The sequence below is a fragment of the Anabrus simplex genome, chromosome 13 (assembly GCF_040414725.1).
Source record: "Anabrus simplex isolate iqAnaSimp1 chromosome 13, ASM4041472v1, whole genome shotgun sequence".
Classification (NCBI taxonomy): Eukaryota; Metazoa; Arthropoda; class Insecta; order Orthoptera; family Tettigoniidae; genus Anabrus; species Anabrus simplex.
Genome location: NC_090277.1, coordinates 80451057 through 80478627, shown reverse-complemented (window position 1 = coordinate 80478627; position 27571 = coordinate 80451057). Strand labels below are relative to the sequence as shown.

The following is a 27571-nucleotide window of genomic DNA, read 5'->3' as shown; positions in this document are numbered from 1 at the left end:
AGAGTAAAGAGTAGCTTCCACCGAAGTCCCAGTCTCATCAATGGCTGTGACAATATGGAAGCTGCTGGGGTATGGGTGGTGCTGAGTAATGATATTCAGAGCACGACTAGTGCATCTGAGTGTTATGAAAGGTGTAGCTCATAGGGTCAGTCGTGCTGCAATAGCACTTTCTGACCCAATATGGAAAGCAATGGAAAACTACCTCACTCCTCGTCTTGCCTAGTACGCCTCATTTTGGTGCTGCCATTGGTTTTTGCGGTTTCCTTATAACCGCATAACCTTTGGTGGTGCTATTTGAGGATCCAACCAGCCTCTGGGCTGATGACTTAACAGAGGAAAAGAACAAGAGTTGACCAAGGGAGGTCGGATAGAATAGGTGAAAGTGAGGAGCCTGGCACAAGTAAGTGGAAGCAATGTCGGGATTCAGCTAAGGGTCCCGTAGTTGAAATTCCAGGTTTACCTACTGTCGCTATCATATCTTTACGTAACCGAGCGAGTTGGCTGTGCGGTTAGGGTCACGCAGCTGTGACCTTTCTCTCGGGAGATGGTGGGTTCAAACCCCACTGTCGGCAGCTCTGAAAATGGTTTTCCGTTGTTTTCCATTTTCTTACCAGGCAAATGCTGGGGATGTTCCTTAAGACGGCCACGGTCGCTTCCTTCCCACTCCCAGCCCTTTCCTATTCCATTGTCGCCGCAAGACCTACCTATGTCTGTGTGACGTAAAGCAAATTGTAAAAAAAAAAAAAAAAAAAAAAAAAAAAAAAAAAAAAAAGGTCAATATTTACGTAAAGATGGTGCTCTTTAACTGTGTGTAACCCGTAAAGTTGACAATGTGTGCCGGACTAGAGTAAGCCATCGCTTGCAATTATCGTAGTGGTCATTCATTTTAATGACTTGACTTTAGGATGACTCAAACTTTACTTATTATAGAGGCCTATCAATGCCTGATGATTCTTCGGCAGGTAATTCCGGAGACACCGGACGAGTTGGCCGTATGGTTAGGGGCGCGCAGCTATGAGCTTGCATCCGGGAGAGAGTGGGTTCGAACCCCACTGTCGGCAGCCCTGAAGATAGTTTTCCGTGGTTTACCATTTTCACACCAGGCAAATGCTGGGGCTGTACCTTATTTAAGGCCACGGTCGCTTCCTTCCCATTCCTAGGCCTTTCCTATCCCATCGTCGCCATAAGACCTATCTGTGTCGGTGCGACGTAAAGCAAATAGAAAAAAAAAATCCGGAGACAAAGATGAATATAGACGTCGGCATAACCATAAGCGTATAGCCTACTCATGTCCAGAAGATCTCTTAAGTCATGCGGAGAAGGAGAATTGCATTTTATGGCCTCTTGCTAAGAACGAAACCCACAAGATTATGGAACCAGATCTTTGCCTAGTTTAAAGATAAGAAGACCCAGCAAAGTTGGTTCAAGGAGGTGGGAAAGGACCTACAGGAGACGGGGATCACTTTTGCAAATATACAAGAAAGTAACCCACTCAGTAGGAAACTAAAAGACCACCAGGGTTTTCAAGAAAGACCAAAGATGAAGATCAAAGTCCACAGAATACAGCTGAAATAACGTGGTCCTTAGTAGGCCGATACGAACAAATAATAATAATAATCGATTAAAAATAACCATAAAATGTGAAAACTCACCTACGAGAATTAGCCAATTATATAGCATTTTAATGTGCAAAATTTGGGATGCGGTATATAGTGGACCGAATAACTGCACACCAGGGTAATGATGATGATGATGATGATGATGATGATGATGCTTGTTGTTTAAAGGGGCCTAACATCGAGGTCATCGACCCCTCAAACAGTGTACTAGATGACAGTCAAATCATGACTGTCTCGCAAAAATGCTACTCGCAGTTTATGTTTAATGATTTCAAGATGGCGCAACAGCCCCGAAGGGCCATGGCGTACCAAGCGACCGCTGCTCAGCCCGAAGGCCTGTAGATTACGAGGTATCGTGTAGTCAGCACGACGAATCCTCTGGGTCGTTATTCTTAGCTTTCTAGACCGGTGTCGCCATCTCACTGTCAGATAGCTCCTCAGTTGTAATCACGTAGGCTGACTGGACCTCGATCAGCTCTCAGACCCAGGTAAAAGTACCTAACCTGGCCTGGAATCGAATCCGCGGCCTCCGACTAAGAGACAGGCACGTTATCCCGCATTCAATTATCCTAAAGACAGTATTTTTGTTATTAGAGTGTTTTTTTACGTGATGTACGCATGCATGTTTCTTGCCTCTAAACATTACAAATATGCTTCAGTATTTTTCATCTACGTTTTGTCTATGTTCGCAGCAAGAAAGTCACGTCTTTCAGGTATTCAGCAATGTGCGTCATCTCTGTAGTTTGTTTTGACTGGAGTCCAGCGCCGTGAAGGAAAAGCCTCCTACGGCTGAGGCAGGTAGCAAAAAAACACGAAGCGTGTGCCGATAGGGGGGCTTTGGTTCGGGAATGCTATCGATAAGTCGACATGTTTCATCATCAGCAAGCGACTGAAGTGTTAGTATGTGAGTAGCTGCCAGTGATACAGCCTCGACTGTCTTCTCTGTGCTCAAACATTCCTTCACCTGCGAAAGGTAGGTTTATTACTGTAGCATCTATCTCCTTTAAGTATTTCCCGTTATAATTACTGCTTCTCAGCTGAGCGAATATTTCAACCGAACGAGCTGGCCGTACGAATAGGAGCGTGCATTCGGGAGATAGTGGGTTCGAACCCTACCTTCGGCAGCGCTGAAAATAGCTTTCTGTGGTTTACCATTTTCACACCAGGAAAATTCTGGGACTCTACCTTAATTAAGGCCGAGGTCGCTTCCTTTTTCTCCCTATTCCTAGCCCTTTCCAATCCATTGTCGCCGTAAGATCTACCTGTGTCGGTGCGACGTAAAGCAACGATTATTATTATTATTATTATTATTATTATTATTATTATTATTATTATTATTATTTCAATGCAAGACCTATTCCAAAGCTCACCTGTTCATTATAATAGACTACATTTATATATATATATTTTTTTTACAGTTTACAGATAGGTCTTATGGCGACAACGGGATAAACCTTAATTAAGGTACAGCCCCAGCATTTGACTGGTGTGAAAATGGGAAACCACGGAAAACCATCTTCAGGGCTGTCGACAGTGGGGTTCGAACCCACTGCAAGCTCACAGCTGCGCGCTCCTAACCGCATGGCCAGCTCGCTCGGTAAAACAGTCTACTTGAGAACGTTGTTGTTGTTGTTGTTGTTGTTGGGTCATCAGCGTATTGACTGGTTTGATGCAGTCTCCATGCCCTCCTATCTTGTGCTAATCTTTTGATTTCTACGTAACAATTGCATCCTACATCTACTCTAATCCGCTCATGTCTTAGTCGACCCCTACCGTTCTTACCGTCTACACATCCTTCAAAAACAAACCGAACGAATCTGGGGTGTCTTAAGACACGTCCCATCATTCTATCTCTCACCAATTCGATTCAGTATCTCTTCATTCGTGATTCGGTCTATTCATCTCACATTCAGCATTCTTCTGCAACACCGCTTTTCAAAAGTTTCTTTCTGAGGTAGAAATTGTCCATGTTTCACTTTCATGCAATACCATGCTCCAGATGAAAGTCCTCAAAAACATTTCCTGATTTCTAGGGTTTATCAATGTTCGAAGTGATCAAATTTCTAGTCTTAAGAAAGCCCTTCCTTGCTTGTGGTAGTCTTCATTCTATATCCTCCTTACTTCTGCCATCGTTCGTTATTTTACTACCCGAGTAACAACATTCATCTACTTCCTTTAAGACTTCATTTCCTAATCTATTATTTCATCCATTATCTGACTTCCTTCGACTGCACTCCATTACATTTGTTTGGGATTTATTTATTTTAATCCTGTAGGCCATCGCCAAGCTCTGCATTCGGGAGACGAGCGTGATAATGATTACATCCCTACATATACGGCTGGCGTCAGGAAGGGCATTCGGCCATAAAACAGGGCCAAATTCACATGTGCGACACGTTCGCATCCGTGACCCCACAGATGTGGGAAAAGTGGTAGAAGAAGAAGAAAAAAGAAGTCTTCTCTGTACAGGCCTTGAAGGCCCTTGGAGTGGTGGAAGGTAAAGGCTTCCACTATCTGTAACCTCGGCAGTTGATGGGGTAGAATGGTTAGCTCTAAGCCCGACCGCCTTTGCCCCCAGGAATTAACCTGGTACTCATTTTTGGTGTAGGCTGAGTGAACCTCAGGGCCATGTACACCTCCGGAAGTGGAAATCTCGTTTCTTAAATTTTACGGCTTCTCAACGGGCATTCGAACCCACGTCCTTCCGGGCGAACCGAGCACGCCTTTACAGCTTCGGCCAGGCAGCCCCTAGAAGAAAAGACATAGATTTCTAATAATAATAATAATAATAATAATAATAATAATAATAATAATAATAATAATATGATGGTAATGAAATTCCACTTAGGTTTGGTGTCAGGAAGGACATTCAGTCGTAAAACTTGGCCAGATCCACAAGTTCTGCCGACGCCAAGGAATTGAGGAAAGCCAAGGAAGAAGAAATGGATTTCTTAATGCTCAGTCATTTTCTCTCGTCTCTTCTGTGGCAGAATGAGATGTGAAAACCTGCTCGTAAACAGACACGATCTGAATGTAATCTTATCTTAACTGGATTAGATTACAGCAGTTCGCCACGAAATACTCCGCCTCTCACCTGTAATCAGTGAGGTGAATCATTCCCCTACACAAATGCACTGTGCATAACAAGAAATGTAAAGACACCTCGCTGTATCTGTTATGGGAGTGTCACAGCTTTTATCTTTCAACGGAAATATTATCTTTCTTTTTCATTTCTTTCTGGCGTACAACAAATGTATACCTTCTCGGTCGTACTTGAGGCGGTAAGTGTTATAAAAACAGGAGCGTTTAAAAAATAAAATAATTTTGAAAGAACGACGGCGATGACAGCGTTTAACTTGTAAGACTCCAGCAAGACAGCAGGTATTTTAGATTCACAGTGATGTAGTTGGAACAAAATATTTACAGGAACTCACCTTATTAATTCAGCAATTTCCAAATGGACTCGTATTAGGTGTCAAAATCAGCGGCCTTATGTTTCCGACAAGTTGTTTCATCAGCTGAACGTTTCCCCTTTCGTAGCCATGACTTGACATATGGTTGTGGGTTAAATATATGCACAGGGGGTCCAACGCTGCTTATGAAAATAAGTAAGCTTGATCTTGCAACCAGCGGCCTATTTCTCTTTTCGGCGTGGATCTCATTGTTTCAGCGCTATGTATAGATATAAGATATTCTTACTGAGTGTAAAAATGTTACGTCATTCTATAGCGGCAAAATATTTTCCGGAACGGCGTTCCGGCCCGTTCCGGTCCAACTAAACCACTGTAGATTCAGGAGGTCAAATGGACTGTATTGCTATTGACCTATCGAAGAGGGTAGATCCTGGGAGATTACTGACGAAAAGGAGGGCTATTGGACTTTGTAGAAAATAGAACTCGGAGAATTAGAGTCGGTGAAGTGATTGTGAGTGGGGTTCCTCAGGGCTTTGTTGTTGGACCTTTGTATTTTTGTATATGATTAAAAGATATTAGTAAAGACATGGAATCACAGATGAGTATATTTATGGATGATGTTATACTGTATATAGTAGTAAATGAGTTGTAGGATTGCGAGCGACTGCAGAAAGACATAGAGAATGTTGTGAGATCGACAGCGGGCAATGGTATGATAGGAAAGGGGACGAAAAGTCAGGTTGTAAGTTTTACCAAGATAAAAAGTTCTCTCAGTTTTACTTATTGTCTTGATGGCGTGATAGTGCACAGGTGTTACCATACTGATGTCTTCACATTGTTATGCGAGTATTCTGGGGTTGTAGTGCGGATGTAAAGAAGAGGGCATATAAGTCTCTTCTAAGATCCCAAATAGAGTATAGTTCCAGTGTACGGGTCCCATGCCAGAATTACTTGATACGAGAACTGGACAAAACTGAAACGAAAGCAGCGCGGTTTGATCTTAGTGATTTCCGACGAGTCCGTCTGTGTGGTGTGATTAGCTGCCAACCTCGGCTCTGCCACGTGGGCTGGAACGGGGTCCACTCAGCCTCATGAGGTCAACTGTGTAGAGGTTGGTTCGATTCCCACCTCAGCCATCCTGGAAGTGGTTTTCCGTGGTTTCCCACTTCTCCTCTAGGCAAATGCCGGGATGGTACGTAACTTAAGCCACGGTCGCTCCTTCCCTCTTCCTTTTCTATCCCTTCCAAACTTCCCATCCCCCGACAAGGCCCCTGTTCAGCATAGCAGGTGAGGCCGCTTGGGCGAGGTACATTTTCTCCTTCTCAGTTGTATCTCCCGACCCAAAGTCTCACGCTCCAGGACACTGCACCTGAGACGGTGGAGGTGGGATCCTTCGCTGAGTCCGAGGGAAAAACCAACCCTGGAGAGTAAACGGATGAAGAAAGAAGGAAAGATTTCCGACACATGCGTAGTGTTACGAAAAATGTTACAAACTTTGGACCGGGAAGACTTGGGAGTAAGGAGAAGAGATGCACGACTATGTGGTCTGTTTCGTGCTGTGAGTGGAGTGATGGCGTGGAATGACGTAAGTTGACAAATAAACTGGAGTGGAGCTATGAAGATAATTTGTTTATAGGTCGAGGAGTAAGGGGTTCTATTTACGACTAAATGGTTAGCGTGCTGGCCTTTGGTCACAGGGGTCCCGGGTTTGATTCCCGGCAGGGTCGGAAATTTTAACCACCACCGGTTAATTTCTCTGGCACGGGGGCTGGTTGTATGTGCCGTCTTCATCATCATTCCATCCTCATTATGACGCGCAGCTCGCCTACGGGTGTCAAATCGAAAGACCTGCACCTGTCCTCAGACACTTCCGGCACTAAAAGCCATACGCCATCAAGGGAAATCTTCGATACATTTAGAAGTTCTTTGTAATTGTTTAAGCTGGGCGACAGATCGAAATGCAGATGAGTGATTGATTTAATATCTCAGTGTAAAGGAGAAGAACCACGTCTGGTCTCGGTATGACGGCCATCTTAAGGTACTGAAATAGCCGGGCCATGCGGCTAACAATCGGATACTTATCAGAAGAAAGGTAAAAAAGTGCCACTTTTAAAACTTATGGGTACTATTATCAAATAGGGAGTGCGACTAGGCGAATGCCAAATCCACTTACAAACACGCAGCTCGCACACACACACAAGAGGACCCATTAGGCACCAAGTTTATCAAACCTCTCCGGTGTTTCGGAAGATATTTTTAATTTTGTTTTTGTAATGCGGGGATAGTCAACCCAAACACAGACTGCTCATCAGTACATCACACATCGGTTTGTTTCTCACTGAAAACGAAGTGTTCTTTAAAATGTAATTTTATGTGCCCAATCGATAGAGCGGTATCAAATTAGTCTAGGTGGGACGCTCGGTATAATTTACTAAAATCGAGCCTCTACACTTTCGCTATAAACATAAATATCACCGTATTTTCTTACCTTCTTATTGCAATTTATCACGGGGTAAATTAAATGTAAACTATTGTAAATACAAATCTATACTATATACATAAAATAAGAGTTTTGTCTGTGCGTTGTTCAGAATTTAAAAGGAAAGGTATTTCTGTATTCGTCGTGTCTACAGTAACAAGGACTTGTACCCTTTAATTGTCCATCTTATCTGTATGTATGTAAGTTCTGTATGTATGTATGTATGTATGTATGTATGTATGTATGTATGTATGTATGTATGTATGTATGTATGTATGTATGTATGTATGTATGTATGTACTCTACGGGCATCACGAGAAAATGACACAAGGGAATTTAATGAAAATAATTTTATTTACGCTGAGTGAAATGGTAGTGCTCCGTAACTGTACACATTCGACCAGTCAACAGTACTACATTACTGCATGTCCAACAACAAAACTACAAAGAGGGAGCGTCTGAACCTACTCAATATCTTTTAACGAGATTAGTACCAAGGAAACTAATGACACACCACAATATTTTGCTGTAAATGATCCAACATTGTTAACTATATGAACTTACAAGATAAACAATACACATCGTTGAACATTGTAGAATGCTTGGTACAAACATGCCTGTGAACATACATAATGCTTTACCAACATTAATATAACTCCAAAGCGTACCGCAGGAATACTGTGAACATTTTTTCGTCTGTCTGTCTGTTAGGTCATCAGCCCAGAGGCTGGTTGGATCCTCAGACAGCACCACCAAAGGCTAGGCATTTATAGGAAAACCACAAAAACCAATGGCAACACCAAAATGAGGCGTACTAGGCAAGACGAGGAGTGAGGTAGTTTTCCATTGCTTTCCTCACTGGGCCAGACAGTGCTATTGTAGCACAACTAACCCTATGAGCAACACCTTTCAGGACACTCAGACGCACTAGTTGTGCTCTGAATGCCATTGCTCAGCACCACCCATACCTCAGCAGCTTCCATAATATCACACGCTCCAGGACACTGCCCTTGAGGCGGTAGAGGTGAGATCCCTCATTAAGTCCGAGGGAGAAACGAACCATTAAGAAAGAAGTAAAAATTCTCACTTATAGATTTTTTCTGCTATTCGGAAAATCACAGATATGTTCTGGAACTTAGAAGAAGAGAGAGGGAGTATAGATAGATTGGATGCTCCCCTCTTAGTAGCCTTTTACTTCATCCAGGGGTGATAGAGTTCTGATACAAAAAAGAGAAATTAGGGAGATATATTAAGGGTAGGAATTGAAAGGGCGGCAGAAGGGAATGATATGGATAGCGTGCTAAAATTAATAGAACACCCTCTATGGAGGGTGGGGAAGAAACTGAGGAGAAGGGTAGAGGGAAAAAAGAACAAAATGAATGGATGGTTTGATGGAGACTGCAGGAGAAAACGTGAGGTTGTAATGAGAGCCCTAGCGGAGTTTAGGAAAGAGGGGGAGCAAGAAAAAAGGAAGGAATATTGTAAATTGAGAAGGGAATATAAGGAGGTATTGAATGAGAAGAAAAGAGGATGGAAGGAGGCGGAAGCTGAAAAATAAATAGATATTGTAGAGAGAAGAAATTTGAGAGGATTTGGGAGTCAATAAACAAGATTAGAAGAACGAAACCTGTGGGGAAGGGGGATAAAATAGGAGAAAACGAGTGGGTTAGGCATTTTAAAAGGCTTTTAGAAGGCGAGGGGAAATTGGGTAGAGAAATAGACAAGTCATAGAGGAAGGGAATTGGAAGTAGTAATTCCAATATTGGATGGGGAGATAACAAGGCAGGAGGTAATTAGAGTATAAAAAAATTCTAGACCTAAGGCTGCAGGAGGTGTGAATGTATTTCCAATGGTGTATGGAAGGAGGTGGGGGCAAATGAACCGATGTTGAGGGGGATTGTGAAATTCTTTAATAGGTTGCTGGAAACGGGGAAATTTCCGAGGGAATGGAGGAAGGGGGTATTATACCCTATTTATAAAAGTAAAGGAGCTAGTAGCGATCCTAACAACTATAGAGGAATTACACTCCTAGACGCGTTGTCGAAGGTGTACACAGGGGTTTTTCTGAATAGGATAACAAATTGGGCGGAACAGTACGGTAGGATATCTGAGTTCCAAAATGGATTTAGGAAAGGAAGGAATACAGTCGATAATGTTTGGATTCTAGACACTTTGATTACAAAGTATGTGAGGATAGCAGGGCGTAAATTATATGTAGCAGCGATCAACCTAGAAAAAGCCTTCGATACGGGCGGCAGAGATGCGCTATTTTTGAGATTAAGGGAGGTTGGAATGTCGAAGAAAATGAGGGTGGCAATAGAAACAATTTATGAGGAAGTGTTTGTGATGATTACATTGCAGGATGGAAGGATGAGTAAGTGTTTTGAATCGAAGAGCGGAGTGAGACAGAGGTGTAAGCTATCCCCGATATTATTTATAAATAATATTTTAGAGGGTCATGGAGGAGAGGCATGGCAATACCCTTGGATAAGGGAAAATGGAGGTTCCGGGTTACTATTCGCGGATGACCTATTGATTTTGGCTTTGACGGCAAGTGGGTTGCAAAAAGGGTTGGACAAGGTGATTGAGTATACTAGGAAGTGGTCTCTCAGAGTAAATGTAAGAAAGACTCAGATAATGGTGTGTAGGAAAAGGGGTGGGAGAAAGAATAAGGAAGTCTGGAGGCTAGATCAGGAAGAAATTAAACCAGGGGGAAAATTTGAGTATCTAGGGGTAATAATTAGTAAGAATGGTTCTTGGAAAAATCAGTGTAAGAGGGCAAAATTTAAAGGAAGAGGAGCGCTTGCGGCAGTGGGGCTATTAGAAAAGAAATTTCCAGAAGTTAAATATAAAATCCAGAAAACGGTGTTTAAATCACTGATCATGGGCGAAATGCTATTTGGGTTGGAAGTATGGGGAATGGAGGAAAGAAGGGGTGAACTAAATCAGGTGGTGGCGAAATTTAGTAAGATCATGATGGGAGGTACAACTGAATAGGAGGCCCAGTACCTCGTCCAAGCGGCCCTCACCTGTTATGCTGAACAGGAGTCTTGTCAGGGGATGGGAAGATTGGAAGGGATAGACAAGGAAGTGGCCATGGCCTTAAGTTAGGAGGAGTAGGAAACCACGCAAAACCACTTCGAAAATGGCTGAGGTGAGAATCGAACACCCCTCTACTCAGTTCTCCTCTCGAGGCTGAGTGGACCCCGTTCCAGCGCTCGTACCACTCTTCAATTTTAGTGGCAGAGCCGGGAATCGAACCCGGGCCTCCGGGAGTGGCAGCTAAGCACACTACACCACAAAATCATGTCCGGCTGCATGGCTAAATGGTTAGTGTGCGTACCTTTCGTCTGGAAGGTCTCGATTTCAATTCTCGAACGGGTCGGGGATTTTAACCTTCATTGGTTAATTCGGATGGCTCGGGGGTGCTCGGTATATTAGAGCCCCATTCTCACAGACGTGCAGGTCGCCTCGAAAGACCTGCGTCCGGCCTCTTCGGAGGTCACACGCCATTACGGATTAAGTCTCTGTGGACTGCGTGTTAACAAGCAATCTCATTTTCGGTGTCTGCGTCTTGTTCGTCTGCCGGCTTTGACATCCTGCCAGTATCTCTTGAGCCCATCTATCAGCGCTTTCTTCCATTCCTCTGGTAAAGGGCCTCTCCATCTTCTAGGTTCTGTCCCCACCATAAAACCCTGATAGCTTTCCACCATCCTTCTGAAACTAACCCTGTCATCCTCCGTAATGCCCACATCTCTCAGATCTTTCTCACACTCTTGGAACCATCTCAACTTAAATGCCTTTGCTTTTATAAAATTCTGAATTTTCTTTCTGAGCCGCTCATTATTCATTTCGAAAATGTGCCCATAAAACAGCGATCTTCTCTTTCTAACTGTTGTTATTATTGGTTCTATCTTGCTCTATACTTCTTTATTGGATTTCACTCGAACCTGCCCCTCAACCGATCTGTTGCCCAAGATCGTCCCTAGTTCTCTTTTAAGTAGCTGATTGACTTGTCCTTTCGTATTCATGGACAGGCTCTCGGAAGCACAGCATATACGCACGCTATTATTATTATTATTATTATTATTATTATTATTATTATTATTATTATTATTATTATTATTATTATTATTATTTTACATCGTTATGCCCTACTTAGGAGCTCGACTGAACCAGCTTAGGTGAAGTGTTGGCCTTCTTCTCCCAAAATATCTTCACCCTCTCGCTGAGCTTCTTCCTTCGTTCTTCTGTCCAAGTAATAGTGGCTCTGGTGTTGGGTTTATCTTCAAACTGGTGATTGTCGATTCTGGTTCAGAATTTACATCTGTCCTGTATAATGTCTTCTGAGATGTTGATTTCCTGGAGATCTGTTTCAATTTCACGAAGCCAGCTATTCTTCGTTTTAGACGAAGGAGCCAGGTTGAGAATTCTTTTAGTTAGTCTGTTACTGTTCATTCTGATAATGTGTCCATACAATTTCAGTCGTCTTTTCCGAAAAGTGTGAGATATATTTTTCAGAATTCCTGGGATGATTTTTTTCCCTCCATATTCCCTCTATACAAACTGGGCCAGGAATTTTTCTTAAAAATTTTCTTTTCCTGTTTCTCTATGTCTTTGATTAGAGATCCGCCACCAGTGATTAAGGTTTCTGAAGCATATAACGCTTCAGGTTTGATTACTGTATTATAGTGTCTAAGTTCTGCTTTCCGAGATATTTTTGTTGTACCTGTTCCAAGTGATCCTGTAAAATTATTATTATTATTATTATTATTATTATTATTATTATTATTATTATTATTATTATTATCAAAGGATATTGGACAAAACATTTACGACCTAAAATAATGCCACGATCGACATATTAGCCAGGCCTGGCTTACACTTAGGAGTGTGTTTACTTTGAAGTGACCTAGAGTTTGGACGTGTCTCATTTTTTGATGTTTGGCTTCGATGATTAGCTTTGCCGTAAATGGTGTGAACAGCTGTTGCAAGAGAACACGAGGTGTTGTTGATGATCATCAATATGTTTCGATTAGTTCAGGGTCAATCTGCAGTCATGACACCTCTCCCTACCACTTGACAGCAGGTCACGAGTTCAATTGGTGCCACATTAAAGACAACCTGTTGAGGCGTAATTCACTATCAATAAAAACAATTCCTGGATTAAAAATGGCTCTATAGGTTTAGACTGAATTACAGTATTGCGTCATAGTTAAAAATCAAATTTGTATGCGAATGCATATTTGTTTGTCGATATGTAGATGTCCAAAACTGTCAAGGAAGTGTGTTTGAAGGTTAAACTGGACAAATTATTAAGTTTAATGGATATTTACATATATTTGAGATTATTGCATACATGTCAAATTTCGACTTTTGTTATGCATATTTTAAAATGTTTTAAAGCACTATTCAAGAAAATGTAAAGTAATTAATGCCGAGAACAGTTTCGGCAATGAAACGGTTCAAAGGGAAGTCGTACTTATCAAGACACACTTCGAAATCATACCAGCTAGAACCAATCACGTCTTGGTGACTTGCTGGACATTATGGAAAGCGTGAAGCTCGGATTCCGTCTGCAAACAAAATATCATTATGTCCAAAGAAACACTGCGACTGAGTTTTAGGCATATTTTATGGAATAATTCGATTTAGACATATTACTATACCCCTGAGAGCCTCCGTGGCTCAGACGGCAGCACGTCGGCCTCTCACCGCTGGATACCGTGGTTCAAATCCCGGTCACTCCATGTGAGATTTGTGCTGGACAAAGCGGAGGCGGGACAGGTTTTTCTCCGGGTGCTCCGGTTTTCCCTGTCATCTTTCATTCCAGCAACACTCTCCATTCTCATTTCATAGCATCTATCAGTCATTAATAAATCACTTTGGGAGTGGCGACCCCATCGTACTAATAGCCTATATCTGCTTCATTCATTCCATCCCTGACCCGGCCAATGACTGGAAAACAGGTTGTAGGTTTTCATTTTCATTTTCACTATACCCCTGATCAGTTAGCGGTATGATTTTCCATGTTCCACCATTTTTAAAGGCGCAGCGAGCGAAACATTTAAATGTCTGCTGCACTGTTATTAAAACGCCCCTCACTCTTCGTTCCACACAGAACATTATCTTGTACACGCATTTTTCATGGGATAATTTCTATTGCTTTCTGCGAGTGCATTACTTAGTAATTACAAAATACGTTCAGTATCTTTCCGTTGGCATAATCCTAAACGCAAAAGCAAAAAGAAAAGAAGAAAAAATGGCAATATTAAAATATGTGCGTGATTTTAAAACATGCCTTTCTCTCAGTTGCACATTTTCACACGTATAAAATGTACTACAAGGGCTGATCAACAAAGACTAAGGCTGATTTTATTTTTCACAGATGTTTATTACCCCATTTCAATGTTTACATGATCTTTATCAAACTAGTTCCCTCCTACTTCAATGCACTTTTTTGTAGCGTCTCTGCCAGTCCTTGAACATATGCTGCAGACCATTCCTTGTCAGGTCCTTGAGAATCGCCTGACTTTTCTTGAGCGCTGCTTCAGAGTTCTCAAATCGAATGCCCCTAAGCATTGCCTTTAGTGATGGGAATTTTTTAAAAAAATCACAGTTTGCAAGATCAGGGCTGTAAGATGGATGCGGTAGAGAAACTGCATGACTTGATTTGCGACGTGAGGCCGTGCATTGTCGTGATGAAGTCGCCATCCAGCCCGAGAAAGCTCTGATCGTTTCTTTGCAATGTGCTTCCTCAGTGTAGCCAATACTGACGTGTAGTAACAGTAGTGTGAGGAGGAACTGCACGCTGGTAAATCATTATCTGGTATGCGAAATGCACGTAGCATTTACGAGAGTGCTGCCGCCTACGAACATTTCACATAAAAACCCACTCTTTTCAAATAGTCATGTTACAGATAGGGAACTATCACGACAGCTACAGAAAAAAATCAGTCTCAGTCTTTGTTGATCAGCCCTCGTACGTGCTACAGATCTGATGCTTTTTGCTTGTAAATTCACATCCATGTTCCTTAGTACTTTGTCCATAAACATATGTATTCATTTTAGGATTGAAGTTCTGGTTTACCTGTAAAAAAAAATTCAAACCTTAACATTTCAAGAATTAAAGAAAATTAACTTCATTGCCGGAAAAAGTTATATCTTCATAGCAAATAATACAATCTCAAAAATGATGCACCGTTTCATTTATATATATGAATAAGGCACGAGATGATTATTTAAAAAAATGCGCTATCTGGATCGGTTCGGCACGCTTGACATTTAGAATATTTGAATAATTTGAATATAAATGTTGGCAAATGATTAATATCTATGAAACTAGTAAAGCTAGCTTGTTGAAATTCAGTACATATATTCATACTGCTACATACTTTGAGCCAACAAAATATTAAGATGGTATCTTAATATTTACAGGAATTAGACATTTCAGTCCCTTCTCTTTTTTCTTCACAGTACCGTATCAGGTCCCCCTGGCGATCACTGTGGCGAATGCAGGACGATCTCTTGCTGGGTGGAAAAGTCTTTCAACACTGTGTATTCCACTTCATTCTTTGATGTTTCCAAGCCATGATGTTCGCTTCCTCCCGACACTTCTTCGACCCTGTATTTTGCCTTGTACAATCCGCTGTAAGATGAGGTAACGGTCATTTCTAAGGATGTGGCCAAGGTAAGAGATCTTCCGGTGTTTTAATGTTTGTTTGTTTTTTTTGCTAGGGGCTTTACGTCGCACCGACACAGATAGGTCTTATGGCGACGATGGGATAGGAAAGGCCTAGGAGTTGGAAGGAAGCGGCCGTGGCCTTAATTAAGGTACAGCCCCAGCATTTGCCTGGTGTGAAAATGGGAAACCACGGAAAACCATCTTCAGGGCTGCCGATAGTGGGATTCGAACCTACTATCTCCCGGATGCAAGCTCACAGCCGCGCGCCTCTACGCGCACGGCCAACTCGCCCGGTGTTTTAATGTTTGAACGAGTTCCCAGTGTCCCTTAAAACAAATCCGGGCTACGATATCATGATAGCTAAAAACAAATAAGTACTGATAATGTGGATCTAGGGGCCTCCGTGGCTCAGACGACAGCGCGTCGGCCTCTCACCGCTGGATACCGTGGTTCAAATCCTGGTCACTCCATGTGAGATTTGTGCTGGACAAAGTGGAGGCGGGACAGGTTTCTCTCCGGGTACTCCGGTTTTCCCTGTCATCTTTCATTCCAGCAACACTCTCCATTCTCATTTCCTAGCATCTATCAGTCATTAATAAATCATTTTGGGAGTGGCGACCCCATCGTACTAACAGCCTATATCTGCTCCGTTCATTACATCCCTGACCCGGTCAATGACTGGAATGTTTAACAGCTACACTCAAGTACTGCTCCGTCACATTCGTAGATCTAGAGAGCACATTCTCCGCATTGAAGGTAGTTTTAACAGACAAACGCCATCGATTTATACCAGAAAAACCGGGCGAGTTGGCCGTGCGGTTAGGAGCGCGCAACTGTGAGTTTGCATCCGGGAGATAGTGGATTCGAACCCCACTGTCGTCAGCCCTGAAGATGGTTTTCCGTAGTTTCCCCATTTTCACACCAGGAAAATGCTGGGGCTGTACCTTAATTAAGGCCACGGCCGCTTCCTTCCCACTCCTAGGCCATTCCTATCCCATCGTTGCCATGAGACATATATGTGTCGGAGCGACGTAAAGCAAATTGAAAAAAAAAATTCCCGTAAAATCAGTTTAACGTGATGTTGTCCGGCCCCATGGCTAAATTGTTAGCGTGCTGGCCTTTGGCCACAGGGGTCCCGGGTTCGATTCCCGGCAGGGTCTGGAATGTTAACCATAATTGGTTAATTTTGCTGACACGGGGCTGGGTGTATGTGTCGTCTTCATCATCATTTCATCCTCATCACGACGCACAGGTCGCCTGCGGGCGTCAAATCAGAAGACCTGCATCTGGCGAGCCGAACTTATCCTCGGATCTTCCCGGCACTAAAAGCCATACGCCATTTCATTTTCAATGTGATGTTAAATTCTTAAGTCTGATGGAACTGGTCCATAGAGAAATAATAAATGGCTTGATAATGAAATTAATAGTACATGTAGTTCTTTTAAAATTGTAGGAAATATTTTCAGGCGTGTCTTAAGACAGGCGGCCCCCCAAGAGATTCAGTGAGACGTGTTAACGACCGGAGAATTTATTTTCGTTCCTTGGTGCCTTTTTTTCTACCTGGAAATTACGTGACTACCACGGCTCGTTACCTGCACGGTATTTACACTCGGGAAAAACAGAGCTGTCAATACACTGGGCTACGCGCTGAACAGTCTGAACTTTGGCATGCGGTAAACATGGCAAAAATAACAATTGGGCCGTGTTTTTTTGTAGCCAGACGATAAGATTATTTTGTTACTGAATATTTGAACAATCGTCTTACACATGGCATATGTCAAGGCCTGATGAAAACTAAATGAAAGGTTGAAGAATTGTGAAGTAGGGATAGAATCAACTGTTGGAAACAGCTGTAACTTCTGCTATTTTTTTCTTTGTGAAACTTTCTCATTTATGGACTGAATTCCTCATTTTTATTCATTTATGTTATTTCAGCCGGCCAAGGACCACTGGACTTCAACACTTGCTCAGTACTCCCGCAGTCGTTGTCGGTGCTGTTCCTTTCTTGCTTCGGTCGACGCCTTCCCTGTTTTCAGCTTCGGATTCTTCAGGAAATTCTTGTGGTCTTGAAGTTTCTTTTGAAGTGGGTTGCGCTCCAGAATATCATCACGTGTGATACTCACATCTTGTAGACCTTTTTGTACCTCATTTATTATTCTTTCTTGATTCGTTATGCAGAACTGAGGAGCACGTTTGAACTTATTAGCTCTTCTTCAGTCCATCGTGTATTTAGACGGGTGGACTTTACATGCAATTTGTGTTTGTAAATGAAGTTTCTGAATTGTATTTTATCTTGAATGGTTTCTTCATTAATTAGGTCTTTACTGATTTCTTTTAGCCAATTATTGTGATTTTTCATTGATAAAATTTTCTTTCTGAGCCTGTAAAGGATGTAAAGGATGTAAAGGAGAGAGCATATTTGTATCTGGTAAGACCCCAACTAGAGTATGGTTCCAGTTGTATGGGACCCTCAGCAGGATTACCTGAATCCAAAGAAAAGCAGCTCGATTTGTTCTGGGGGATTTCCGGCTAAAGAGTAGCGTTACAAAAATGTTGAAAAGTCTGGACTGGGAAGACTTGGGAGAAAGGAGACGAGCTGCTCGACTAAGTGGTATGTTCCGAGCTGTCAGTGGAGAGATGGCGTGGAATGACATTAGTAGACGAATAAGTCTGAGTGGTGTCTTTAAAAGTAGGAAAGATCACAATATGAAGATAAAGTTGGAATTCAAGAGGATAAATTGGGGCAAATATTCATTTATATGAAGGGGAGTTAGGGATTGGAATAACTTAACCGATGTTTAATAATTTTACAGTTTCTTTGCAATCATTTAAGGAAAGGCTAGGAAAACAACAGACAGGGAATCTGCTACCTGGGCGACTGCCCTAAATGCAGATCAGTAGTGATTGATTGATTGATTGATTGATTGATTGATTGATTGATTGATTGATTGATTGATTGATTGATTGATTGATTGATTGATTGATTGATTGATTGATTCTATGCAAGTGACCATAACATTTTAATCGTCGTTTGCTGATTGTATCTGCGATTTTTTTTTCTGTAACTTGATAGATTTCATGTGATTTATTTTTCATCCAAATTTCATTTTCGCACTTTGTTCCTAAGACTTTCCTGAGAAATTTTCTTTCTTGTTTTTTCGATCATCTTTATTGGAGATCTGCCACCAATTATAATACAGTAGTTTCAGATGCATGAAGTGCTCCTGTTTTAACTACTGTGTTATAATTGTCGTAATTTTGCCCTTTTTTACATAGTGCTTTTGTTGTATATGTTCGAAGTAATTTTGTATCCTCTTTGAAGTTTTTCAATTCTTTCTGATTTAACCCTGCTGGTTCAATGATTTCACCTAGATACCTAAAATTATCTACTTGAGTGATATTTCCACATTTGATGATTAATGGTTGATTGTTGAAACCTGATCTAGTCCCTTCCATATGCTTTGTCTTTTCATTCTTATTATTATTCACAACGTTGTGAGAAGCGCGATTTTGCTTATTTTGTTTTCTCCTCTTTCCTAGAATCTCTTCATCCTCTCGCTGTGTTTTTCTTCTGTCCAAGCAGTGGTGGTTCTCATCTTGGTTTTTTCAGCAAAATAATGTTTGCTTACCAACATCCTAAAACTAGGCCTGTCCCATATAATTTCGTGTTATGCTGATTTCTTGAAGATCTTTTTCAGTTTCGATTATCCAGTTATTCTTAACTTTTAGCCAGGAGTCGTCATTAAATATCCTTTTAGTAAGTCTTTCATTATCCAATCCATAAAATTTCAGTCGTCTTTTTCTAATCATCATCATCACTGGTGGTCTGCCTATCGGCAGGTCTTCCCATGAATTTTCCGCGCTGTTCTGTCTTCAGCCATTGTCTTTGTCTTCCAATAGCTTCTGTTCACTTTTACACTGTCCACTAACTGATACCTCTTCCTTCCTCTCTTCAGTTTCCCTTGTATCTTCCCTTCCAATGCTTCGGTTATTAAACAATTTCGTGGCCTAACCAATTTTCTTCCGTCTTTGAATGCATTCCAATATCGTTCTCCTTCCTTCACCCACTCTTTTTAATACTTCCTCATTCCTTACTTTTTCCTGCCAGCTGATTTTCTCTATCTTCCGTCAGATCCACATTTCAAATGCTTCTAGTCTTCTTTCTTCCTCCTTTCTCAATGCCCAAGTTTCAGACCCATAAAGCGCCACATTCCACACAAAGCACTTCACTAAGCTCTTTTTAAGGTCCTTATTTCGAGGCCCACTCAACAGTGTCCCTTCTTTCATAAATGCTTCCTTGGCCATTGCAAATCTAGTCTTCACTTCGTCCAACCAATAAAGATCATTTCTGATTACGCTTCCCAAATTAGACACTTGTTCGATCTCCTCCCCCGAAAGTATTATTTTAGCTGATCATTGCCTTGGTCTTTTTCCTATTAATTTTCATGGCTAACTTCTTACAAGATCTGTTCAATTTTTCCAACATAGCAGTCATCATTTTCTCGGTTTCTGCTAGAACCGCCATGTCATCTACAAATCGAATGCATTCAGTTATTTTTCCTTCAACTGCCACATCTTGTTTTCTTTGAAAGCAATTTGCATTTAATTCCTCCAGGTATATGTTAAACAGCATTGGTGAAAGACAACAGCCTTGTCTCACCCCTCTGCCAATTCTGCTCCCTTCTGACAGATCATGTCCTATTCTGATTTGGTTTATGTAAAGGTTCTTAATTAGCCTTCTTTCTTTCCAGTCTCCTCCATTCTTCTTCAGTATGCCTACCAATTTCTCCCATTGAACTCTGTCAAAAGCCCTTTCCAGGTCAATAAAAGTCACAAATACCAGTCTTCCTTTTTCAATATATCTTACTCCAATAGTTCTTAGTAACCCAATAGCATCTCTTGTACCTTTTCCCTTTCTAAATCCATACTACTCTTCCTTAATCGATTCATCTAATTTTTTATATAACCTTCGATTTAGGACTCTCAATAGTACTTTTGCTGCATGGGAAATCAGAATTATGGTCCTGTGATCTTCAAATTTACATGCATCCCTCTTCTTTACTATACGGACCATCACTGTGGTTAGAAAATCTTCAGGCCACTGGCCTGTCTCATATATTCTGTTACAAAGCGATGTTAAAATTTTATAATAGTGCCTGATATTTTCTCGGAATGCTGGTATAATTCAGGAGACTTCATTTTCATCCACACTCCTTCTGCGTATTACTATTATTATTCATTTAGCATCGTTTCAACCTCCTATGGGTTGCGATTACACAACTTCTTTGACTGTTGATGTTCTTTCTTTTTACGCCAATACTCCTTCATTCTCTGTTCTGTTTGTAATGTCTCCCTCCACAATGCCACAATTTTTAAAGACGCAGTTGAAAAAGACTGGGGAGAGGCCATCTCCTTGCCTCACACCTGTCTTTTACTTAATTCTTCTCGTTTCGGTCGACTGTGGACCTCGACATTTCAACTGTCTCCTTCTTTGGGCTTTAACATTTTCCCAGTACTTCTGCTTTCGTTCTCAGTGTTGTTTCTTTTTCTCCTGTGTTCATGCTTTTGCTGTTTTTACCTTTGGCGCTTCCTTAAATCCTTGGCGAACTGTATTCTAGAGTGGGACTCGCTCCAAGATGACATTACGTCTGATCTCCAGTTCTTCGAGATCTATTTCTACCTAAGTGAACCAGGCCACTTTGATTTCCTTGTCAATACACTGGGGTATGAGATTACAAATCAACTTACTTTCCTTCATCCTCTAATTACTGACACAAAAAATGTTATATCTAGCTAGTTGCTTTACGTTGCACCGACACAGACTGGTCTTATGGCGACGATGGGACAGGAAACGCCTAGGAGTGGGAAGGAAGCGGCCGTGGCCTTAATTAAGGTACAGCCCCAGCATTTGCCTGGTATAAAAATGGGAAACGGCGGAAAACATCTTCAGGGCTGCCGACAGTGGCGTTCGAACCCACTATCTCCCGGATGCGATCTTACAGCTGTGCGCCCCTAACCCCTCAGCCAACTCGCCTGGTAAATATTATTCAATTGAAAGTTCTTTGAAGTACTTCCTTGTTCAAGCACTTGCCTCAGCTATATTGTTTGTCTCTACTATTCTCATATTTACATTTTCACATAACCTTTTCATTATAGGCTCTGGCATCTTCCCAAATTTAATTTGTTCAGCGTTGTTACTATGAATGGGCTGATTAGAGCCCACATGTTTCGGCAGAAATATATTACAATACGAACTAATTTGGCTGGTAGAAAATGTGGTCTAGCCCGCCCCTCCGTAATGTAGCGAGAGTAACATAACTTCCAAGGGTTCTAATAGACCGAGCTCCTAATGCTTATGCAAATCACAAAGCACAACTGTTGTCCGGGTAGGCTATACTTGTTACTCTCTTCAGTAAGTTTGCATTGTAACCTATTACTGCCTAAACAGGCGGGCTCTATTCCCGCTGTGAGTGGGGGCGGTAGAATAACACCCACGGTATCCCCTGCCTGTCGTAAGAGGCGACTAAAAGGGACGCGAGTGGCTCTAAACTTTGGAGCGTGGGTTGGCGACCACGGGGCCATTATGTGAGTCCTGGCATTGCTTCCACTTACTTTTGCCACTCTCCTCTCTTTTATCTATCCTATCTGACCTCGTTTGGTCAACACTTGTTCTTTTCCGACCCCGATGGTATTAGAGCACTCGGTGCCTAGGGAGTCTTTAATTTTCACGCCCTTTGTGGCCCTTATCTTCTTTGGCCGATAGCTTCGAAGTGTCGGATCCCTTCCATTTTTCTCTTTGATTAGTGTTATATAGGGGATGGTTGCCTAGTTGTATTTCCTCTTATAAATAATCACCACCGCCTGCAGGCTCTATTAATGATCCTATTGGATAATCTTGGTGGTCTCATTCGCTTCACGTGTCTATAGAACGTGATCCTTCTTTGCCGCTTACGGGTGTTGGGTGTGTTCCTTCCTGGTTTTGCTGTCTTCTCTATTCGCCATTTATTTTGGGTGCTAGATTTTTCTCAAACTCTTTCCTTCTTTTTCTTTCTTTCATCCTTTCTTTCTTTCTTTGGCGTGCAGTTTTTCTTGCTCATCGTGAGACACACTCCAGCAGTCCCACAGCTTCGCACTGAAGGACAATGACGATCGTGTAGACACCCTTAGTTAGCTGGTGCGTCATTTCCATTTTGTTCATCCGTGACGCGAATACTTCATCATCAATGGTCTGCATTTTGAGCTGTCACGCAGGTGGCGGATTCTCTGTTAGTTGTTTAGCTGGTATTTAATTAAACGTTTTCAAAGAACTTTGAAATTTACCGAAAATTTCCCTTGATAATTTATTCCGATCCCTTGCTCCCCGTCCTATACATGAATATCTGCCCCCAATTTGTCGCCTTGAAATCCAACTTTACCTTCATATTATGATCTTTCGTACTTTTAAAAGCTCCACTCAAGCTTATTCTTCTACTAATGTCATTCCAGACCGTCTCTCTACTAAAAGCTCCAAACATAGCAGCTCGTCTCCTTACTCGAAAGTCTTCCCAGCCCAAAATTTGCCTATATGGAAGGATTCACTATTGCGTGTTTCTGTTGTGGTTGGTAATGTGGTGTGTTGTATTAATTTAAAGAGTGAAGTGTTGGGACAGGCACAAACACCCAGTCCCCGAACCAGACGAATTAATCAGACGCGATTAAAATCCCCGACCCAGCCAAGAATCGAGTCCGGTACCCTCTGACCATTCAGCCAAGGAGTCGGACTCTTCTTTTATCTATACTAGAGGACCTGCGCTACTCCGCAGCATTCGTTATAAATAGGTCAGATAACTCGTCTGGATATAAAATTTCTCCATGCACTGCCCGGGTACTTTTTAGGATTTATATTGCCTGTTAATTATGTGTGAAGTGCTTTTTTTTTTTTTTGTAGATTTCTTTCTTGTGACATTGGCTGATAAATTTACGAACTTTTAAAAATAAAATTGTTTTACATCGCACGTAGCATTATAGATATGAAGTATACGCTTCCAACTATCATTGGAACTGTCACCAATCAACTTAGAGAACCCCAAAACTGTAAATTCAGTATTGATACCTGTCATTTTTGGCATTTTCTTTCTCACCCTTTATGACCCGCATGTCGATGGAGGCTGAAGTTGGACTTAAATGCCATCTAGAGTATCACTATTCATCCCAGCGACCCCGAAAACTATAGATTCTATACGAACATACAGTAGAACTCTGTTATAACAACATCCAAAGGACCTGAAAATTTGTGTCGTTATAAAGGAGTGTCGTAATAACCGATATTATCGTATTATCAGTCCAGTGAGGTGGAAAATGGAAAATATAGTAACATAAACTTAATTATGCTTCATCCACGTCGCCCCATTCAGGTTTTCATAGCCGCTTAATGTTCGAACCACTTTGTTCCCATGCAGCAACAATTTTATCTTTGTTCTTTCAAATCGCTTGGACTGTGGAATTAACAAGGACGAACTCACGACACATTTTAAATTTCATTCTCAGTTTGGTGAAACACTTTAACTTTTTCTTCCAATGTTAAAACTTTTAGTTAATAGTTATATTGCGTTAAAATGCGTGAACTCACCGCACGCAGGTAATACCGCAAGAATTCGGACAGGTTACAGTGGGGTGGGGAATCTGCCTCTATTCCCGAGGTCTATGACAAACGGGAACAGGAAAGAATTTGCCAGGTTGCCAGATTTCAAAATAATATTTCTTAAAATACTTTGGTTCTTAGAAAACCGATTTCGTTGTAACAAAGTTCATCTGTAGATCGTTTTCGATTATTGTTTTCTCCCTTCCCACTCCACCCGAAGGGGTGCTCAGTGTGTTTTACTCCCAAGGCATTTTTCTCCAGACAGTATCAAGCCATATGTGTACCAAGTTCGGCTGAAACTGCAGATTTGTCATTAGTCGCCGCCATTTCTAATCGTTTATATTCCCCGATATCTTTATGTAAAGATATTGCTCCTTAACCTTGTGCAACCCGCTAAGTACAGAATGTATTGCGGGCTAGTGTAGGCCTTCGCCTTGCAGTGATCATTTAATAACTTGAGTTTATAATTACACAAATCTGACTGAACTTTGACACCTATTAATTTCTCATAATTCACCGGAGATATTAAAACAAACATGAAGCTGTTTTAGTAAACTGTTTTAATGTATATAGATAGAGATAATAATAATTGTTCAGTGGTTCACAGAGAAATAGGAAGTGCCTGAGTTGAATGGTTGGACAGGGGATCACTTAGAGCAAACATTTACCTAACAATTTATCTATTACAAGGTTTCACAATCAGGATGAAGTACCAAACGTAGACATGGTTACCCGAAGAACCATAAAGAATATACAGGGCATAATTGACCATACTGCACGGCCTTAGTTACCGGCATGTGTTAGGCAGATTACCTTAAAAGACGATCAAGTGAAGTGTTGACAACTTTCGTACATTAAGAAATCAATCATCAGAAGAAAGGTTTACCAACTACAACAACTAAAATGTCTTCAGCAATTTGTGTTTAGTCCATTAGAGGTCGATATAAAATAGATGCCAGAGCCATCTAACCATCGGAGAAGAAAGTTTTAGAAAGCTTTTTAGAAGATCTTGGTCACTATCATAGATGTCCGTAGATAAAGCGTGCAGTTTAAATAACCGGGAAATATGCACCCCTGGTATAATAATAATGATACTAATATTATAATTTTGTTTTTTTCAGAGATGGCGCTGCTATTACAGTCGTCCGTTCTGACGCTGATGCTCCTCCTTGTGACGTCGACATCAGCTGTGGACATGACGTCATCATCATGGCGCTGCGTGGATCAGAACAAAGCCCTCAACGCCACCTCTCTGGACTGCACGTGTTCGAGGAGCAGCGCAGGAAGCAGCTTCTCTTGGACCAACGTCGATTGCACTCGTCGAAATTTCTCCAACTTCGCACCGAACGCTTCTCTGCCACTTTTCATCCAACGACTGGATCTCTCCTATAACAAGATCACTTCGCTGGGGGAATCCCCTTTTCAACATTGGAACCCACTCAAGGAGCTCATTCTCTCCAACAATGGAATGGTCTCCATTATTGATAACCCTTTCTCAGGGTTGGAACTGTTGACGCACCTTGATCTCAGTTACAATAAACTGACTGTCCTCCCTTCAGATCTTCTCATAAATAACACGCGAATTATAAGTGTCAACTTTAACTTTAATAACTTACATACTTTGCCACCTGAAATTTTTAGTACAGCAAATAAATTAAATTCGATTTCTCTTAGTCATAACATTGGTATAGGTAAGTACATAAGTGAGTCGCCATACGCACTGACTGAAGCACTTAAAAATGGACTGAAACATCTTGAGCTAAATCATGTCAATCTTTCACGTTTTCCAACTAACTTCTTTAATGATGCGTCTGTTTTAAGTGAACTTTACATTTCTGACAATCTCTTCACAAAAGTGCCCGATTTGTTTATTGGTGCTCTACAAGTGTTAAATTTGAGTGGTTGTGACATTGAGAGGTTGACTGCTGGAAATTTTATTACGCTCTCCTCGTTGAAGGAACTATATTTGGATCGTCTGATAAATCTGACAGTAGTTCAAGAAGGCGCCTTTGAAGGTCTTCGTTCTTTGAGGACGTTATCTATGGAAAACTGTGTGCAACTTCAGTCGTTCCATAAACTGGCATTCGGACCCAAAGAATATGAAGTGAAACATTTAAAACAGTTGTCGTTGATTCAGAGTGGTCTTCAGGTACTGTCTCCGGATTTACGACGTGTGCTGAAGGAAGTGGAGTCAGTGCAGCTTCATGGCAACCCTTGGCATTGTGACTGTAACCTAGCGTGGTTATTGGACCTCAACTTGACACTCCACGAGAGGAAGAAGTTGAGGTAGGAATAATTTTATTTTGACATAGATTGTTGCAACGAATGTGGTAAAATGTTTAGTGTAAAGGCCAATCTTAGTAAACACCTACTCACTCACACAGGATAACGACTATACTGTTCTAACTTCTTCTTTCTTAGCCGTATATACATCCATAAAACGGGCTCACTCAGGGTCGGCTCACCTGATTCGGAGAGAATATATATGACGTTCTTGTACCAGATGTAATGGCACTTCACTTTCCTTAAGGCAGCCTCAGCAGTTCGTTGCCTTAGGCCGCCCTCTTCCTCTCTTCGGCTCTTCGATGGGCAAGAGCTTTCCGTACTAAATGGTGTTCATTTCTTCTTCTGACGTGACCAAACCAGCTGAGCTGTTTTTCCTCCATCTTATCACTGATAAGCACAACTTTGAAAGATCCTCGCACGTGTTCATTGCGCACTTTTTCATGCAGAGTGACTCACGCAGACCATCGCAACATCCGCATTTCTGTGACATGCATTCGCTGGTCATACTTTTCCTGCCTTGCCCAATATTCGGAGCCGTACATGAGGGCAGACCGGGCAGTGGTTTTGTACACTTTGCCCTTTAATTTGACTGGCATCACAGAGAACACCAGTGAGAGACCGCCGTTTCATCCAACCAACACTGATGCGGTACCATCAGTTGTGATGATTGGTCCGCTGTCGGTCTTCATCAGTGGTTCTCCATCAAGAAAGACAGTGTTGTGTGGGCCCGCTTGTCCTTGCTGCGCAATGTTTAAGAACATATACTATGATTTCTTGCGACTTATTTTCAATCCATTTGCCTCTAGTATTACTCGCCATCGTTCCAAAACTGCCTCACCTTCCTGACATGACTCACCAACCAAAACAATATCGTCTGCATAAAGTATGGTCCACGACAGGTCTGTCATCAGGTACCCCGTCAGGTAGTTGATGACAATGTTGAACAGAATCGGGCTCAGTGCCGACTCCTGTTGAACACCAACATCAACACGGAAACTATCTGAAACACCTGCAGTGGTTTTCACCATAGTAGATGGACGTAGTACATACCTTGGATCATCTTCAAATACACCGGAACCTTTTGATGTTGTAGTGCTGCCCAGACAATGTCTCTAGTTACGCGATCTTTCTTCACATCGATGAATATCCTATGGAGGTAGCTCAGGTGTTTCTCAATCAAGATCCACAGAGTCTGAATTGCGTAAACAAACACATTTCCACTGAAAGTGTGTTTAAAGTATTCTAGAAGTCGTAAGAAATACAGCATATATGTTTCTAATTAAAATTCTTCAAATATAAGCACTTTTTATCAACAAGAGAAACACAATGATTGGAGTACTCTGTTTCATGGGAATATCTTCGAAATGTTGGTGTGTTTGCTATACTGTTCTAACGAATGTGGAAAACTGTTTAGTTTGACCCTACACTACACAGTGGGTCTCACGGGACTCATACCTCTCGTTGCATCCC

The 27571-nt window shown here is 41.6% G+C and overlaps 1 protein-coding gene across 1 annotated transcript in view; it reads left to right on the top strand.

Annotated features, from left to right (window-relative positions):
• The first annotated feature begins 2462 nt into the window (after positions 1-2462).
• The window catches only part of LOC136884669 (tsukushi), a 31664-nt gene continuing 6555 nt past the window's right edge, over positions 2463-27571 (top strand). The window contains exons 1-2 of the mRNA XM_067156924.2: positions 2463-2592; positions 24937-26101. Of these exons, the coding sequence (XP_067013025.2) occupies positions 24939-26101 (1163 nt within the window). The 5' untranslated portion in view covers positions 2463-2592; positions 24937-24938. The remainder of the gene's footprint in view (positions 2593-24936; positions 26102-27571) is intronic.